The sequence below is a fragment of the Pelodiscus sinensis genome, chromosome 23 (assembly GCF_049634645.1).
Source record: "Pelodiscus sinensis isolate JC-2024 chromosome 23, ASM4963464v1, whole genome shotgun sequence".
Classification (NCBI taxonomy): domain Eukaryota; kingdom Metazoa; phylum Chordata; order Testudines; family Trionychidae; genus Pelodiscus; species Pelodiscus sinensis.
The window spans coordinates 7,418,217-7,437,256 of record NC_134733.1 but is presented as its reverse complement, the minus strand read 5'-3'; the positions used below and the strand labels follow the sequence as shown (position 1 = coordinate 7,437,256).

The following is a 19,040-nucleotide window of genomic DNA, read 5'->3' as shown; positions in this document are numbered from 1 at the left end:
GGTGTTTGTCAGCTGTGGGGGAAGTACAGACTTAAAGATCTAGGTGTTATAGGTGAAATCTGATACAAAACTAATGGTGAATCTTTGCTTTATGACTTCTCAATATTATTTATTGAAACCTTTTAGTGTTCTGCAAAGTAGCAAAAACTATTAAAGTATCCCTTTTATCTATCTATTGCAGCCCTTGCACTCCTTCTTTTTATCAATGGGTGTATCTAGACTACAAAACTATACCTGTGTCTACACTACCGCCGAGTTCTGTCGACATTAAGTTGACAACGTGGCAGTTTTGTCAATGGCGGTAAACCTCATTCTACGAGGAATAATGCCTTTTGTCGGCAGAGTTCTGTTGACAAAAGGCGCTATTGCATCCACGCTGTGCTTTTTCAAAAGACAGCATCTAGACTCTGTTGAAAAAGCGGCTTGCTTTGTCGACAGTACTGGATGTAGTCTAGATGCTCTTTGTCGACAGTGGCTTTGTCTACAGTATCTGTCGACACAGCCTCTGTCAACAAAAGCCTGTAGTCTAGGCATACCCAATATGTTTGTGTAAATAGTTCCGTTGAAGTTACTGTGGTTATATCTACTCTTACTGGGATTGGTGTTGTCATAATCATTCCAGGGGGTGCTTTAGTGATGAAAATCCACTAAACTGATTAACTCTCTCCCATCAACCCAGCACAGTGCAGACTCTGCAAAAAGTTGACCTAAGCTATGTAAGCATAACTTAGATCAACTTAGCCATGTAGTGTAGATGAGGTCTTTGACTAATTGTGGAATGAGGTGCTATTTATAAGAATCTTAGGATTCAACCTCTTTTCTCTGTTTCCAACTGGTTTCTTTGGTATCATTGAGACTGTGATGCAGTGTTTTAACTCTGAGATGGTGGTGGTAAGTGATACAAGCCTTTTATTTTTGTAGTACCCAGGAACCAGCTGCAGTCAGTGGCAGCTGCTTGTAAAGTTCTGATTGAATTCTCATTACTGCGACTTGAAAACCCTGATGAGGCATGTGCTGTTTCACAGGTGAGTAGAAAGGTGGATTTTGAGGCTGGAAGCAGAACTGTATTGGAGAAAAGGTGTATGGCTTCTTCCTCCTTTGTTCTAGTATAATTCTAGGAGCTATTTAAGATGCAAAACTTATTCTAGAAATATTTACGACTTCATATCCTGAAAGAGTAATGCTTGTAACATCATCTTGTTGCCGCAGCTTCAGTGGGACAATGATTGGAGTGGGAGGGGAGGGTGGGCAGGGGAGAGGAGAGAGTCAGAAAACGCTTCTTCAGGGACAGAAAGAGACCTAATCCACCTTCCCTTGCTCATGTGCAATGCAGGGTACTTGTCACCTACTGGACCATCTCTTTTGTTAGTGCCTCCTTTTTCTAGAATTCTCGTGTGCAGGCATTAAGATGAACATTACCTGCAGATTTGAGTTTAAACAGACTCCAAGGAACAAAATTAACTCTGAATGTCCATTCTGATTTTCTGTTTTCTCTGCCTTGGTTTAATACAGTGACCTTAAGAGTTGCTTCTGCACTGTCAGATCGTTTGTTCTTGTGTAAGAAACAAACTCTTCTTGGGTCATGTGTTCCTCTCTCAGGGAGAGTTTTTCTCTTCCACAAAAAGAAAACAGGCTATCAAATTTCACAATCAATTAAAATCCTAAAGGTAAGCTGGCTTCTGAGGCTCTGACAGTGTGATCTGCTCCTTGCTCTGAGCCTGCGTGTGTTTTAGGAAAAATTGCTTTTCCAAGTGCTCTTCTGTGACAAGGAGAGGATTCATTCAAGCCCCGAGCACTGTCTCATCTGCTGTTCATTCCCTTCCATGCTCCCATATAAGAGATCAGCTTTGGCCTGTGAGATTGCAATGGTATGAATCAACCCCTGCAGAGGAGAACTGGTTTTGAGGGGAACATAGGGATCAAAAGCATTTGGATTTGATTTGGTGACTTTCTTTTTGTAGAAACACCTGATTCTACTGATAAAGGGGCTCTGCACTGGCTGCAGTCGTCTGGACAGAACTGAAATTATTACTTTCACAGCAATGATGAAATCAGCTAAGCTGCCTCAGACCATCAAAACCCTTTCTGATGGTAAGTGCTTCAGTGTAATCTTACAGCTTGTTGTTTCATTTCAGTACTTTCTTCAGGTACACAAAGCATTGCACTCTTCCTACCCTTGATGTGTAGAATGACCCTCTGCTTTTGCCCCTGCAGTGGAGGATCAGAAAGAGTTGGCCTCTCCAGTGAGCCCTGAACTGCGTCAGAAGGAGGTGCAGATGAACTTCTTGAATCAGCTGACATCAGTTTTTAACCCTAGAGTGACAGCATCACCGTCTGTTGCTCCAGAGACTCAGGTGAACAAACAGATTTAGAATGGAAGTGCTATGTTCCTAATACTCCTGGTGTGATCTTGGTAACTAATTGACCATTCATTAGCAGTGGTAAATAGGTCAATGGAGGGATGATAGGAGTTACTCTAAGAGAACTTTCTGGGTGTCTGGCTGGTGAGTCTTGCCCACATGCTCAGGGTTTAGCTGATCGCCATATTTGGGGTCGGGAAGGAATTTTCCTCCAGGGTAGATTGGCAGAGGCCCTGGAGGTTTTTCGCCTTCCTCTGTAGCATGGGGTACAGATCACAGCTGGAGGATTCTCTGCATCTTGAGGTCTTCAAAGTATTTGAAGGCTTCAATATCTGAGATATAGGTGAGAGGATTATTCTAGGAGGGGGTGGGTGAGATTCCGTGGCCTGCACTGTGCAGGGGGTCAGACTAGATGATCATAATGGTCTCTTCTGACCTTAAAGTCTATGAGTCTATGAGCATAGGAAAGGGCAGAAGACTATAGGAAATGAACAAGGAGCTTTTAAATGTTTGGATTAAGCTCTTCTGTATTTATTAAATCACATTTGGGTGGAGTTGGGGGTGACAAACGAGATGGAGGCAAGTATGATCCTTTTTTGCTGGTTGACTTATCACATGGAAAACAAACAACTTTTGTACATGTGGCTCCTCATTGAGTTGTGCTGTAGATCAGTCTCGCTCCCATAAAGAGATCTGCAGCAACACGCCTGTATTTAACGTCATCTTGTTCATTAGGTGGAAGGAGAAAGCGATAATCAGACAGCCACAGATCAAGCCTCTGCAGCAAAGACCAAAAGTATATTCATTGCTCAGAATGTAGCCAGCCTACAAGAGCTTGGTAAGAATAAGCTTTTAATTTTTCTTTTTTTAAAAAAAGTGCTCTTGGGAGGTGCAAGACTGTGTGGCCAGGAGCCTGAGTTCTTCGTTCACGATGAATGACATGTGGGTAATGGTAGTACAGGCCTGCCCTATATCAGAACCTTGTCATCCCTAACCTGAAGGACCTATGGGTGCAGGTTGAGTCTGTCATCTAAGACCTGCTCAGCGCTTTGTGTCTGTATTGAGATTGCCAATAAAGATGGTGGTTGTGGTGCGGATACTTGTTTTTTGGGAATAGGAATAGGGATGACAATTTTACTTACCTGCAAATAACTGTGGTACATAGAAAAAGTTGAGGCAGTGTAAAACGACAAGGGATGGCATACAGACTGGGCATGGGTGATAGGGTTGGGAATCCTTGCTGTGTAATTTAGGTCTAACAGACCACATGAAATGAGAATGAGACCTTCCATGTAGAGGCACAAACATTTACTGTTACCTTTTTGTCTGTTTTCCTGTGGTGCATTGAAATGAGAGCTTAAATTAAGTATATCTATCATAATTACCTAATCTGTGGTGCTATTCCTGTGTTTCCTCACATCAAATTGCAACTGCATTATTTTTAAAGATAATTCCACAGGTGAAATATGGGAAACATTTTATTTGTACTGCTTTAAACCAGTGGCTCATCCTCTCTGTCACTTTTAATTCCAATTTTAAAGCCATGCAGTAGAATAACAAAGGTAAAACAATGTCCTATTTTTCCTGATTTTTGTGTGATAGGTGGCTCTGAAAAGTTGCTGCGAGTGTGTCTGAACCTCCCTTACTTTTTGCGATACATAAATCGATTTCAGGATGCAGTGTCAGCCAACTCATTTTTTATTATGCCAGCCACTGTAGCAGATGCCACTGCAGTCCGCAATGGGTAAGATATTTGAATTTTTCTTCTTTTTTAATATTGGGTATGTTGTGAGACACTGTGAATGTACAGGTGATACGGTTCTGGCTGCTGTTTATCTTCTTATTAGACGTTTGATGCCAGAAAGTTCTCCCTTGAGTACACGGGGCTTTTCTTAACCCTCATTTCAATGATTGTTATAGGTTTCATTCCTTGGTGATAGATGTGACCATGGCACTGGATACTTTGTCTCTCCCTGTGTTGGAGCCCCTCACTCCCACACGACTGCAGGATGTGACTGTTCTTGCCCTCAGCTGCCTTTATGCAGGTGAATTAATGTCCTTTGGTAACATCTTCTTTCTAGAGATCAAATGACTTTTTCCCTCTCCCCTCATATTAAGAATTTGTGCTACCTCATATTCCCTCCTGAGAATGTTTGTTTGTAACTTTGCTTTAGGATAACTGAAACTATTCTCTCTTTTGCCCGCTGGATTAGTGACTATCCGTGGCCTAATCAAGTGCCCGTGTTGTTTCTGCATTGTTAACTGTAGTGTAAGTGAACAGGAATAGATTTCCAAGGTCAGCTCTTTATTGTAATGCAGTTCTTTGCCCCCTCTCCTTTCATCAGGTGTCAGTGTGGCAACATGCATGGCAATCCTCCATGTGGGCAGCACCCAGCAGGTGCGAACTGGATCCACAAGCTCTAAAGAAGATGATTACGAAAATGATGCTGCCACTATTGTGCAGAAATGTGTAAGTCGATGGAGTGGATTGCAGCTGCATAAGGGAGAGCAGTTGTCTTGTTTTCACTTTATTTTTGTCAAGAATGTAAAGGATCAGGGTGAACTCAGTTTAAGTCTCACTCATGGAAGTTCCTATCAACTTTAACTGTTTGAATCATTGTTAGCGTCTCTTGCTCCCTGGCACTGGACTTGCTGACGCCTAAAGAAAGATTGATACGAATGAGCTAGTAATACCTGTAAGTTTGCAGTGGGAAGGTTTACTGTGTAGGGGAACTGAGCAAGCTTCAGAGAGGAGTGTTTGAGTAGTGTGTGGGATGGTTAAGTGACTTGTCTTCTAGAATACTGCAAAATGATTAGGATTTTTGGTTTTACTTACAGCTTGAAATCTATGAAATGATTGGTCAAGCCATCAGCAACTCACGCCGTGCTGGGGGAGAGGTAATAATCCCATCCCATCCGGAAGCTTTTCTTTGTTATAACTTTGCGGTGGTACATTTGGTCAGTTGTATTTACATTGCTGTGTCTCTCTTTTTTTTTTTTTCTTCCCACTGTTGGAATGCTAGCATTATCAGAATTTCCAGCTGCTTGGGGCCTGGTGTTTGCTCAACAGCCTCTTCCTCATCTTGAACCTCAATCCCACTGCCTTGGCTGATAAAGGAAAGGAGAAAGACCCACTGGCTGCGCTTCGAGTCAGAGACATTATTGCTCGTACCAAAGAGGGAGTAGGGTCTCCCAAGTTGGGACCTGGGAAAGGGTTTGTGTCTTCCTCTACTAAGTTAATCAGTTTAAGCATCTCACTGTTTCACTGGCTGCTCCTCCCTCACTCACCTCATCTTCATACTCAGCCCTCTCCTGTTCTTCTTACCAGTTTTCTTTCCTTTCAGTTTAAGTGAAATGACTGAGACTTTGCTCTGTTAATTTCTCACATATCACATTGTGCCCCCGCCTCTTTTTTAAGCTAGTACTTAGGTTCTAGTAAGAAAAGCTTTTTTGAAAATCTGTAAAGAAATCTGAAGATTCCACTTCAGACTTCGCCATGTACTTTCTGCTCTTGGGAGGGAATGTGTCCTGGATTTGAGGCAGTGTGCTTCATGGGATGAGCAGAGCCTATATTTCTATCTAGCAGATAGATGAGCAGACCCACCACCTTTGCTCCAATCAGTTCACAGCTCTGCAATAGTAAGTGCAGTTGTGGGGTGGTGGGAATACTTAAATCTTGCCTTAAGGTGGAAAAATATTTTCAAATGTTATTACTTCCAGTTGAACTAAATGCTAAAATTAATTATTCTGTTCCCCTTATTATACAGATTTAAAATGTATACACTTGGTCTGACTGGTATGGCAAGTGATATGTAAATATAGATGGTATAAGCATCAGGCAATATTCTTGATGCTTTAAGAGTTCAGAACAGATGATACTGTCTGAATTAAAAACCTCAGAGATGACAGAGTGATGTAAAATGGAGAGACTGAGTTGATAATTCTTTGGAAATTCCTTTAGTAAAGAAGCAGATGGCATTACAGTAGTGATTAAAATACTAATATTAAGACCTTTTCTTTTTCTGCAGACATCAAGGGTTTGGTGTTCTGTCAGTGGTGTTGGCAAATCATGCCATTAAGCTCTTAACATCCCTCTTTCAAGATCTGCAGGTGGAGGCACTGCACAAGGTGAGAAGGTATCTCTCTGATTTTATTAAATAGTCTTCTTAATTGGAACATGCTTTGAATCTTGCTTTGATGCTCTTCCCTAGGGATGGGAGACTGATGGTCCCCCAGCAGTATTGAATATCATGGCTCAGAGCACATCAATTCAGAGAATTCAACGTTTGATTGATTCCGTACCGCTCACTAATCTGTTGCTGACTTTGCTCTCCACTTCTTATAGAAAGGTAAGAGGTGGCACTTGGGTAGTTGTGTTGTGTAATTTTTCTCAGTTAAAACAGCGAGGGCTACATGGAAAGTTCCTCTTGCTAGTATCAGCTAATATGCTAAGTAGAAAAAATTAGAACTGTGTTTTCTTATAAATGTTGTAAGTTATCAACAACGAATAGGAAAAGGTATGACTATGACAGAATCTGTCCTCAGATTCTTCCAGTGAACTAAATATTTATTCATGCCTAGCACTGGAGAGAAAATAAGGGTCCTGTGTATAGAAGGGAAGTCTTCACGTTTAGACTGTTCTGGGGAATGTATTTTGGAGTCTTTGTGTTGACTCTGTGTTAGCTACCCCAGAAAATGATGGATGCAACTTAGAAGAAAGGCTTGAGCGACACGCCAGTAAGCAGTTTGAGTAGAACTATAGTAGAAGGGAGTAAAAAAATGTTGAGGATTTGAAGGCAAGTATCTTTTAATCTGTTGTACTTTTAAGTTTCGACCACGTGGTGTAACTTGTTCTGTTCTTCTTTTCAGGCCTGTGTCTTGCAACGTCAGAGGAAGGGTTCCATGAGCAGTGATGCGAGTGCCTCTACTGATTCCAATACGTATTATGAGGATGACTTCAGCAGCACTGAAGAGGACAGCAGCCAGGGTAATAGTTTTCAGCAAGAAGCTTAACTCTAGAACTTACACATCTTTTTTTTCCACCATTTTGGAAGCCTGTGCACTAAGCTTTTATCTCCGAGGGTTGGCTTATACTGTTGTGCTTAAGAATTACATTTATTTGTTAGGATCACTGGGCCAAAAAACAAACAAACCACCAGCTATGCTCTAGGTATTGAAATTAGCCTCCCAATGTTACTGAGTTCACGTATACGCTCCAGATGAAATTTTGGGGAAGAGTGAGAATTCTCTCTCTCTTTATAGGTGAATCCCTGCTGAATGAGGTAGAGCTCATTGGCCTCATGACAGAAAGGGAAGGTGAAGTGTAGGGCTTCTGGGATTGCCCTTTACTGGGCTCCTTAGTGATCTAGCTTGTAGAAGCAATGTCATTTTATATCTGCATCATTGTTTTCCATGTACTTTTTATTAGACGATGACAGCGAACCTATCCTTGGGCAATGGTTCGAAGAAACGATTTCTCCAAGTAAAGAGAAAGTGGCCCCACCCCCGCCACCTCCCCCACCTCCCCTAGAGAGCTCCCCTAGAGTGAAAAGCCCCAACAAACAGACTACTGGGGAAAATGGAAATATCCTGGCCAGCCGCAAGGACCCAGAATTGGTATGCTATGATATCTGAGATGAATTGTATAATTGGTGAGCTGTAACACTGAACGCTTGTGCGTCTGGCACTTATCAGTTTAAATTCCAGGCATTTTAATCTATTGCTGAATTAAGAGTCACTATCTAGTTGATGTAGAGGGTGCATGGCTGTGGATCTGATTTCCAGAGACCTTGGCTTCGGAAGGAGCTGTTTGCATTACTCCGTCTGGTGATATGTATTAATTGCTATTATCTAGGGAGAGAGGGATTAAGATGATATTGATTTAGGTTGCAGGGGGTGAGGGAAGATGAGGGCAAAATTATAAATGGAAATGTTAACGGCACTTTATCAGACAAACAGTTCCTTTGGGTAATAGTGAAAGTTAATGCTGCTGTTGAGAGAGATAATGGATTTGTATGCTCATCTATACCAGCTGAAGCAGGGAAATAAGAACCTCTCATCCCAGTGGGCTTGTCTTGAAGTGTAATGGCAGACATGAGGAGCAGTTGCACAGCAACCTGAATTGTAATGAGAAGAGAAAAGTAAAACCGAACTCTTAATTTTTAGCTCTTAATGGAATGAAGAGTGTAGCTAAGTGGTGAATTACCTCGTGTTTCTAGCAATAAGTTTTCTTTATGCAGTGTTTCTATGGCCTCCATTGGATTTTGATATTTCTAAGATTGATGCATTTTTCCTTCTAGTTTTTAAGCCTGGCTTCCAATATTCTGAACTTCATCACTTCTTCCATGCTGAATTCCAGAAATAACTTCATTCGCAACTACCTGAGTGTGTCTCTTTCAGAGCAGCACATGGCCACACTGGCTAGCATCATCAAGGAAGTGGACAAAGATGGGCTGAAGGGTGAGAGAACAGAACTACTTTACTTGGGGAGTGTCTAGGATGAGGGAGTTGTACTTAAAGGGTTTTCTTTGTCCAGTGTTGGGATCATGATTCTACAAGTAGAGCTGTAGTAGTAACACATCTCTTTTGTGTTGCAGGCACGTCCGATGAGGAATTTGCTGCTGCACTGTATCATTTCAACCATTCCTTGGTGACCTCGGACCTTCAGTCCCCTACCTTGCAGGTTAGGATGTAAATTGAAAGCGTTTGTGTCTGGTGTTGAATTTACATGGAGAATGCGTTCTGTGTTAGTACATCGTTCCCAATGGAGCCCCTTTCGAACATCACAAATGGGATATTGTGGGGCTGGAAGAGCGATTGGGGGGATTCTTTTTCTAATGAGTAATCCCCTGAATGAAAACAGTTGGAGAGCAGTCTGTATCAGTGCTCATTTGTATGGGAGTTTAAATTGATCTCCTTTAAGGCTACATGTTTTAAAGGGAAAACTGAATAATTCTCCAGATCTGGGGTGCTGCTGGTTTTGAAGAATTGTTTCTGAATATGTAGATTGCTTTATGAATTTCTTGTTTGGTTTTCTATGATTCTCCTCTTTTGCTTTCACATGTTAACTTTGCGGACTATAGGTTCCTTTGTCAGGCCATGTACTGACCTCCCAATGTTTAATGATAGAAGAGGGTTTCTAAATCCATTACAGTAGTCTCCCAAATCCTTATGTCTTTTGTTGACTCTTTCCCCCTATGGTTTAAATCAGGGGCAGGCAAGATATGGCCCATTGGCTGTATCCGGGCTGCCAAGCTACCCCATTGGGATCCTCAGGCGCAAAGCAGCCCAAAGCCACTTGAAGTGGATGGCTACTCCCTGTTGCTCTCTGTTCCAGACACCATGGGGAGGCTTTGCGCGCTGCCCTAGCCTCCCAGCAAAATCTCTCAGCGCCCATTGGTTGGTTTCTAGCTAATAAGAGCTGAGATTTTTCTAGGGGGTGGGGCAGCACTCAAAGCCTACCTCCTCTCCATTCAGAGCAGAGAACCAAAGGGAGCAGCCTGGCAGGGACCTGCCTAGGTAAGCGCCTCCTGACGAAAGTCTACCTCTGGTACCTCCCTCCCCTATCTCCCTGCCCCAGTCTACTACCCCCTCCTGTCCCAGGTCACTATCCAAACCCTCTGTACCTCTCTCCCTGCTCTTCTAGGTCCCAACTCCCTCCTAGACCCTACATCCATTCCTGTTACCCCTCTCTCGGGCCAGAATCCTTTTCTGCACCCATCCCTCCTCCTGGACCCTGCACCTTAAGTCCCTGCCCCAAATCACAACCCCCTCCTTCACCCAAACTCCCTTTCAGACCCTGCACCCAGTCCCCTGCCCTGAGCTCTGTTCTGCACCCAACCTCCATCCCAGACTCAGCATCCACTCCATAGAAAAGTGTAGCCATTGACCACTTACCAAAATCTTGGAGTCCCTCCTCCCCATCCAAAATTATTGCCCGCTCCTAGTTTAAATATAGTAATTTAAAAAAAGTAGTTACTTTTTTTTTTTTTTTAAATCTGCATTTTTTCCATGTGTGAGCAGAGAGCACACATAGCTGCACTAGAAATGGAATGAAATGCACGTAGCTGCAGTAGAAATGGCATGTTGGAGTGGGGATCCTCTCTCCAATTCTGGCTAGAATTTGCTGTAGACATGGCACTTCAGAGAGTGGGATATAAAATGGAACTTGAAACAAATCCTGGCAGCTAAAAAAATAAGTAGTGAATGAAGGGTTTTCCAGAGACTGAATTGGTGCTAGTTAATCCCTTGCAGTGATGGCTAACATACATAATAGATGTAATTAAAGTTTGAAGAGATTCTTATCGGTAACAGATTAAATCTTTCCTTTTGCTTGTCCATGTTGGTTTTGTAGCACAATAAAAGTTATTAGTCCATTCTCCTTTGGTGATATTTTTTTTCTCCCTACATCCCCCCAGTCTATTTGGCTTTTGACAGTAAAATAGATTATATGATTAATGTCAGACAGAGTAATTAGATTCTGCAAGTCTGTCTACTGTTATGTCAAAGCACCATCTCTTCTTCCCATATTGTGTGTCATAAGTGAGCAGAACTCATGCACATTTTTTCTACACTTTTTTATGTAACAAAAATCCCTGATGGTGTAGATGGAGGCTTAAAGAAAAGTCCCCCAAAACTGCTCAGCATAACAGGTACTTTTGCCATATTGTACATATTGGTACATGTACCGCCTAATATAACTTTTCATAGGTAAATACCAATATATTTAATCTTATATATACACTTAGAGTGCAGTCACTTATCACTGTCTTTGGATTGTTGAAGTCTTATAGTTACTTTAAGAAACATGCAAGGCTTTTCTTTCAACTGTGTATCTGTTGTTTTATGCCAGAACACTCTTCTACAGCAACTGGGAATAGCCCCTTTCTCTGAAGGACCATGGCCTCTATACATCCATCCGCAGAGTCTGTCTGTGCTGTCTCGACTTCTCCTTATCTGGCAGCACAAAGCCAGTGCTCAGGGAGACCCTGATGTCCCAGAATGCCTTAAAGTTTGGGAGAGGTAAGAAAATGTTAATATATATCATGACTAAAAGTAAGTAATGTACTCATTCCCACGACGACTAATTTCCTAGGAGGTGATATTTTCTGCTGGATAGATTAATCCAAAAACCAGACATTTGTCCTAAAACCCTAGATAAATCCTAACTGGGAAGGATGTGAAGCTTGGAAGATCGAGTTGATTCCTTTGGGAAAGAGTGGTCAAGGTAAAGCTCTTCAGAAATGCCTTAGTGGGGAAAGTTCAGCCCCTGGATGAAAATAGAGAGGGAAAACACTTATCAAAGGATCAAGACCTGGATGAGAAGTACAGAATGGTTCCAAGCAGCTATGATTTTAAAAAGAAAAGGCAATAATTACATTATTTTGGTGTCTTATTCGAAGTCCATCATTGTAGTATGTGCGCTCTTTTCTGCCACATCTTGACCCGTATGTACTTGTTCTTCTTTGAGGGCTGGTTCATGATAATTCCAACAGGGGTGGGGGTGTGTATGCGTGCATGTGCACAGAAGCCAGAAGATTTTTACTTAAGCAGCATACATTGTGTTAAGAACGGCCAGACTGGGTCAGACCAAAGGTCCATCTGGCTCAGTATCCTGCCGCCGACAGTGGCCAATACCAGATGCCCTAGAGGGAGGGATCGCAACAGGTAATCATCACGTGATCCCTCCCGTCACCCACTTCCAGAGAAACAGAGGCTAGGGACACCATTCCTACGCATCCTGGCTAATAGCCATTAATGGACCTAACCTCTGTGAATCTATCTAGCTCTTTTTTGAACCCTGTTAAAGTTCTAGCCTTCACCGCATCCTCTGGCAAGGAGTTCCACAGGTTGACTATATTGTCCTAGGTGCCTAGTATGGAGTCCTACCAACCCCCCCAGTTCGTTCTTAGCAACCAATGATGGCAGCTGGAACCTTTCACTCTTGTTCCAGTAAGGACCATTAGCAGTGTCCAACTTTTAGTTTTACGAAGTTGGCAGTAGCAATTTAATTGTTAAGTTGGTGTAAAGGGGTACTCTCCCCCTTTTTTCCCTTGTACTAGGGCATGCTTCAGTCCTGAGGGTTCATAGCTTGTGAGAGTAGCCCGCACAGTACTTAGGTGAGAGTCATCAAAAAGGCAAGTGCTGCATGTGTAAAACTTTTCATCCATGGACAATTAGGGATTGGCACCTAATAGGCACTGATAAGCATGGGATTATCAGTTAATCTTGTTGCTTACATGCATTCTCCCCCTGCCCCCACTGTCTTTATATCACTGTGTCAGAGTCAGCAAGGGCGGCAGGAGCAAGAGCTGGTTCCTGTGTGGAGCTGGCTTTCAGCAGGCTCCCCATGAGCGCCAGGTCTGCCTATCCCCCTCTCTGATAGAGAGGCAGCAGTGCAGAGGGTGAGGGGGGCAGGCTGCAGCCAATAAAAGTGGGTAGCCAGCTTTCAAGCCAGCTCCCTATGCATATCTGCTCCTGCAGATCTGCCTCGCTGCGTCCTACAGAGGTTGGGGGCAGGCGGGAGCCAGTGCTGGGGGGAGCTGGCTTAAAAGATGGTTCCCCCCAGCATCAGCTCCGCAGAGCTGCCTCTGTCCCACCCCCTCTAATAGAGGCAGCAGTTGTGAGGGGGGGACTTCAGAGGCTGCCGCGAAACAGCGTCTGTCCACAGCAGGCCCGAGCTCCCCATGGACAGAGGTTGCTCTGTGGGATAGGCATTAGGTCTCATCACAGTGCCAGCGGACACCTCAGCTTCACTGAACTTATTTGGCACCAACCTCCAGCTTTGCGCTAGTGACCCATGCTGCACTGGCCTTAGCCTTAGTGCTGGTGATCTCCGTGACATCGACCCCCCTCACCGTGGCATCACCAACCTCTGCAGCATGGCGTCTCACTTCAGCACTGTGTCTCTGCAATAGACATGCACTGCTACCATGGCACCTATGTTTGCAGCCGTGAGTGGTCTCTTTGAATTTGCCACATCTAGGCAATCTGCCAGAGGTGGGGCTTTCCCCAGATAAACCTATTCACCATGACACAACAGGAAGTGCCAGCAGTTCTGCTCCTTCGAAAACCACAATCCGAGCTCCTGCAAGGACGTGTTCCTCCTCCTATGGGGAGGTCGTCTCCTATATATCTTTCTGCCTATATTGCTCCTTCACAGGGTTCTCCTCAAGGTCTGGAGGGAACAAGATGTGGTCATAGTGAGAGCACTGGTACGCATCCCTCTTAGACATGACTGTAGAAGCCCCAGTCATTCTTTGCTTTTCTCAGACCTCCTGACCCAAGACCACGGTCGCCTCCAACATCTGAACCTCGAGTCGCTGCACCTCCATGGTATGGAAGCTCCCTGGTTGACCTCAGTGGAGCTTTCCTGCTCAGACCATATTAGGCAAGTTGTCTTGGGCAACAGGAAACCATCTACAGGAGCCACCTGCCATGCCAAGTGGAACAGATTTTTGGCCTGGTTGGTGCAGCACTGCTTATCCCCAATGCTAGCCTCAGTGCTGCTTATTCTGGCCTTCCTTGTCCATCTGAAGCAGCAGGCGCGCTCTGTCTCATCAGTAAGGGTTCACTTAGCTGCCATATATGCCTTTCGCCCAGACACCTGGGGTGCTCAATGTTTGTGAACCCCATGGTCAGTAAGTAGACAGACTGTACCCTCAGGTCCACTAGCCTAATCCTGCTTGAGACCTCAACCTGGTCCTTTCTAGGCTAATGGAACCACCATTCGAACTGTTAGTGACCATGCTTTACCTCTCTTTATAAGGTGGCATTCCTGGTAGCAAGAACTTTGGTTAGGAGGATTTCGGAGTTTAGGGTCCCAGCAGTGGAGCGCTCCCTCCAGCCCCCCAAGCTGTGTTCTATAAGGAGAAGGTGCAGCTATGGCTTCATCCTGCTTTCCTACCAAAGGCGGTGTTGCAGATGCATTAACCAGGACTTCTTTCTCCCTGGTATCCTACCCTAAGCCACATTCCAGCTGTCAGGAACCAAAGGCTCCACTCTCTGGATGTTTGCAGGGCACTGGCCTCTTACATCGAGAGAACAGAACTGTTCAGGAAATTGGTGAAGTGGAGCAACCCTGCTGGGAGATGTTGGTGGAGCAGAGCAGGTTGCTGGATTGCTTTGATTCCCATGGCTCCAGCTGCCATGGAGGTGGAGGGGTGGAGGTGTGTGTGGGGGGGGGGCGGGCAGGCGGGGGCTGACCCCAGCTGCCGCCCTGCCCCAGCCCCTTTGGAAATGCCTGAAGCACCCTGAGCCCGGCATGCTAATACTCATACAGGGGACCATCCTGTCCATCACAGGGATCTGGGGCGGCTGTCCCAAGCCATCCCATGGATGGGACAGCCCGGGTGTCCTACATTCGTGAATGCTACCTCATTGCAGAGTTCCCGCACCTCCACTCACGTGCACTTCACCACAGTGCAGACTTCATCCACAGATGGAGGAACTCTGCAGAGCAGACACATGTCATCCATCCACACCTCTGCTGAAATTGGGCTTCAGAAGGGTAGCTGAGTTAGTCTGCAACAGGAAAAACTTAAAAATCAACAAATAGTCTTGCAGCACCTTAAAGACTAACAAAACATGTAGATGGTATCAAAGCTTTTGTGGGCACAACTGACTTCTTCGGGTGACACTGACACTTTGGATGACAATTAGGCTTGTGAGTCACCTGATTGGAATTGACATGAACAAGCACTCCAAGTAAAAATGTTTTTCTCACCTTTGCATAACTGTTGTTCTTCAAGATGTGGTGTTCATATCCGTGCCAATACCCACTCTCCTACCCCTCTGTCAGAGTGGCTAGGAAGAAGGAACTGGGAGGGTGGCTGATAGCAGCAGAGTTCTGTTTTAGGCGCAATGAGGGCGTGACTCCAAGGGCACCCAGGTCAATCTAATGGATGCTGCCAAGGGAAAAATCTTCCAGCTTCTATGCATATACATGTGCACACACCTGATTGGAATGGACATGAAAGCATGTAGTAAGACTTGGGTCATAAATAAGATTCTAGTTTCACTGCTTGATCAAGTAAAAGGAAATCATTATTTAAAAGTGCATCTTAATCAGCTAGCTTCAGGGAAACTGCTCTTTTTAAAGAGGGAGCTATAGGTCACGCTCTTGAAAGAACAAACTTCTTACTGAACCTCTTTCCTGTTGCTGACAGGTTTGTGGGCACACTGAAACAAAATGCTCTGCAGGGGACTCTTCCTAATGACACCGAAGATCTGAATGTTGAGCACCTCCAGCTGCTGTTGCTTATTTTCCACAACTTCTCAGAGAAAGGGCGCAGGTCTATCTTAACCCTGTGTATTCAGACCATCCTAGAATTGACTGTGAACATGGACTCCCAGCTGCGGTCTGTGCCCCTTATCTTGGCTCGCCTTCTACTGGTGTTTGACTACCTGCTTCATCAGTATTCCAAAGTTCCTGTGTACCTGTTTGAGCAGGTGAGGGTTTGAGGATGCATGTTTCCAATGTTTATTCAGATAATCACTCAGCAATTACCTATTTCATTGTTTCACTGTTGTATTCGTGTTCATTGCCAATGTTTCCTTCTTCTGATTTCATTAACAGTAAGCAGGATTACATCCAGTTATCAATACAATTTCATCTGTTAATTTCCAGCAGCTAGTTTGGTTGGAGGTTTTGTACTCAGGCATAAGTGATGTTATAAGTGAATACATACTGGACAGCATGAGTCAGTAACGGGGCAAAGCCCAGAGCAATGAACCTGCCTTTGTAATACGAATAAGTGCCTTTTTACTGTTGTATGTATTCTCAAACACCTTTCAGGTAAAATTCTTTGACTTTAGCACAGCTCTGTTGTTTTGTTGCAGTTTTTGGCACTATTCCAGATTAGTGTGATCTCTGTATTTTGCAGACTATTCTCTGAAGTTCTTTAATATCTTGACAGTAGTCTTACTCCACTGGCTGAAAAGTATGGACCCGTCTCTAGCTGTGTGCTCAGTGCTATATCTGAGTCCTCAGAAGTTAGGGAAGTTCATTTGCCTTAAAGGAGGAATTGTCTGTTTTTCTTATCACCAGTTTTCCCTGTTTTTTTTTACATAGGTGCAGTATAACCTGTTAACCCAACCCCTTGGCTGGGTGAGTGGACCCCAAGATAGTAATAGAAAAACTTCTGTCCCGCTATATCATGGATTTAAAGAAGTGGAAGAAAACTGGACCAAACATTGTTCATCAGGTCAGGGGGGAATTTGTTCAGTAAACTTTTACTCCGAGGCATAGAGTTGTGGCTGCATAATAAATGAGTGCTCCAGCATATGGTGCTGCAGATCAAAATAAAAAGTTCCTTTCAGCAGCTTTGGGGGTGTGGTTTAAGACCCATTAGCCTAAATACCAGGCTTGTTATGAATAAATTACTTGTAATTTTATACAGAAGGAGAGATGGAGAAAACCTGTAAACCTCTAGCATTACTCGGCCACTGCTTATTGACCAGAACATGCCTTGCTCATGTGCTATATGGAATATAATTGTTTAAAATAAGCCTTTTTAAACTGTTTGGAAAAAGTACTCCAACACTAGACACCCATCAGTTACCTATAACAAAGTCTGTTGAAGAAACTATTACTTTAGCCTATAGTGACTTGTCTTTGAGGAAAAAAATTACCAGTGGTGACATACCAACAGTATTGCTCATCTCTTCAGTTGTTAAAATTTAACTTTGAATTATATCTTTTGGTATCTGTGTCCCAGATTCAGCTCCACAACCCAGATTCTACTGTATCCTGTCACCAGAAGCATCGGAGGATGACCTGAACCGCTTAGATAACATGGTACCTGGACTTTTGTTAGACTGTCTCTGAGTCTGTATTACATGTTAGAGAAATCAGCACAGAAAATGACTAGCACTGTAATTGAGATTTGAGACACAAGCTGCCCAGGGATTTCGTTCAGTCCTGCATTAAAATAGAACCGTGTGCTTTAGCTGAATAGATGTTAGTATAAAATGGTAAAACAAAGGTTTTGAATACTTACAGTTAAAGTGTGTACAAATTCTAACTTGGAAAGTGATATTTAATGAAATTAGCCCAGGTCTCCTAGCCCATATGTTCTTGCAATGATTTGCCCAGTGATTAAGTCCACCTTGTTGCATAGAAGTAAACCATGGCTAAAAAGAGATGAGACCTTTTCTGCCTCTGTAGTAGCTTGAGTCTGTCAGTACTGAGAGCTCCTTTATATTCAGGTTACCTCTTAGTGCTTTTTATAGAACTGAGATGAAATACGTCTGGCAGTGGAGTTGTCTCCCCATCACTTTGCCTGGTATTTCTTCTGGCTTTTTTATACCCACTGTCTTTGCTCACTACAGCTCATATTTCTGTAGCCTGTTTGTACATCCAAAATGTGTTCGCTGCAGGCATACATTAAAGCACTTTTAAGACTCTGGAAAAAGCAGCAATTGACAAATGTGCCCTCGGAGCTTATTTTGCTGGGAGTGTATATGGCATTTAACATATTTGGGGGAGGGTCTGAATTGGCTGTGGATGGGAAGCTGTGCAACTAAGGAGGAAACAATTCAGACGTGGATTTTTCCATAGGTTTGTGAGGTCCTGTTCTCTCGGACAATGAAGTATGATGAGCTTTATGCAGCCCTGACCTCACTACTTGCAGCTGGATCTCAGTTTGATACACTCAGGAGGAAGGAAAACAAAAATGTCACTGCACTGGTAAGACCATATATATGTGTTACTATAACATTATCTCAGCTGAGAACAGAGACTGGCTCCATGCCATTGCATTTTAGACAGAGTCTGGGCAGTGGTTACTAAACTGGCATTTGAAGCTGAAAATTTCTTGTGAAACAGTTTTGTCAATGTAAGCTGGTGGGCCAACTCCTCACCAGACAGTGCACCAAATAAAGTGCTCCCAGTGATGGCAGAAATTCATCATGGAAGAGTTTATTTAGACGAGTGGTCACCTACCAGTAGTTCAGGTTCTACCGGTAGATCTTGGAGCCTCTGACAGGTGATCTTGACTGGTTTGGCCAAGAGGCTATCAAATACTGGCACTTCAGGTGCCCCCTCTCTGCTGTGCATCTCCTGCCCTTTGCCTTAGAGCTGCCCCTGCCACCTCCCACTTGGTGGGCAGGGAAGGAAAAGGAGGGGGCGCTGATGTCAGGGTGCCCCCTCTCCCACCCTGTAGTCTATCTCCACAGAACGGAGGGGGGCACAACAGGACCTGGGATGGAAGGAGTTTGCTGGCTGCTTTTGAGAGTGGTGCAGAACCAAGGCAGGGGTGAGCCTGCCTTAGCCCCACTGCACCACCTGTGGTAAGCAGTATCCAGCTAGAGCCTGCATCCTGAACCCTTGCCCCCAGTCATAAACCTCCTCCTGTACCCCAAGCCTCTGCCCTAGCCCTGAGCCCCCCCAGACCCAAACTCCCTTATAGAACTGGTACCCTGAACCCCCTCCTACACCCCAGCTCCCTGCCCCAGGCTCAGATTAGAGCAACTCCAAGACCAGAGTCTGAACTTAATTCTCTGCCCCTGCTTGATGAAAGGGCGGAAGGACGGAGTGAGCAGGGGTGGGGCCTTGGAGAAGGAGCACAAAGGAGGCTGGGCAAGGATTTTTGGGTGTGCAATAGATCCTGGTTTGCACTTAAATTCAAAAAAGTGATCTTGTGCCTAAAAAGGTTGGCGATCATTGATTTAGACCAAAAC

General features: G+C 44.1%; 1 protein-coding gene across 5 annotated transcripts in view; it reads left to right on the top strand.

Annotated features, from left to right (window-relative positions):
• The window catches only part of UBR4 (ubiquitin protein ligase E3 component n-recognin 4), a 133,145-nt gene that overhangs the window by 7,149 nt on the left and 106,956 nt on the right, over positions 1–19,040 (top strand). For all 5 annotated transcript variants that reach the window (XM_075906477.1, XM_075906474.1, XM_075906478.1 and 2 more), the window contains exons 3-22: positions 922–1,025; positions 1,962–2,091; positions 2,215–2,354; positions 3,096–3,198; positions 3,963–4,104; positions 4,281–4,405; positions 4,706–4,830; positions 5,199–5,258; positions 5,384–5,574; positions 6,389–6,488; positions 6,572–6,709; positions 7,230–7,347; positions 7,789–7,976; positions 8,660–8,819; positions 8,957–9,042; positions 11,212–11,381; positions 15,527–15,809; positions 16,432–16,564; positions 17,078–17,157; positions 17,920–18,048. In XM_075906477.1, the coding sequence (XP_075762592.1) occupies positions 922–1,025; positions 1,962–2,091; positions 2,215–2,354; positions 3,096–3,198; positions 3,963–4,104; positions 4,281–4,405; positions 4,706–4,830; positions 5,199–5,258; positions 5,384–5,574; positions 6,389–6,488; positions 6,572–6,709; positions 7,230–7,347; positions 7,789–7,976; positions 8,660–8,819; positions 8,957–9,042; positions 11,212–11,381; positions 15,527–15,809; positions 16,432–16,564; positions 17,078–17,157; positions 17,920–18,048 (2,705 nt within the window). The remainder of the gene's footprint in view (positions 1–921; positions 1,026–1,961; positions 2,092–2,214; positions 2,355–3,095; positions 3,199–3,962; positions 4,105–4,280; positions 4,406–4,705; positions 4,831–5,198; positions 5,259–5,383; positions 5,575–6,388; positions 6,489–6,571; positions 6,710–7,229; positions 7,348–7,788; positions 7,977–8,659; positions 8,820–8,956; positions 9,043–11,211; positions 11,382–15,526; positions 15,810–16,431; positions 16,565–17,077; positions 17,158–17,919; positions 18,049–19,040) is intronic.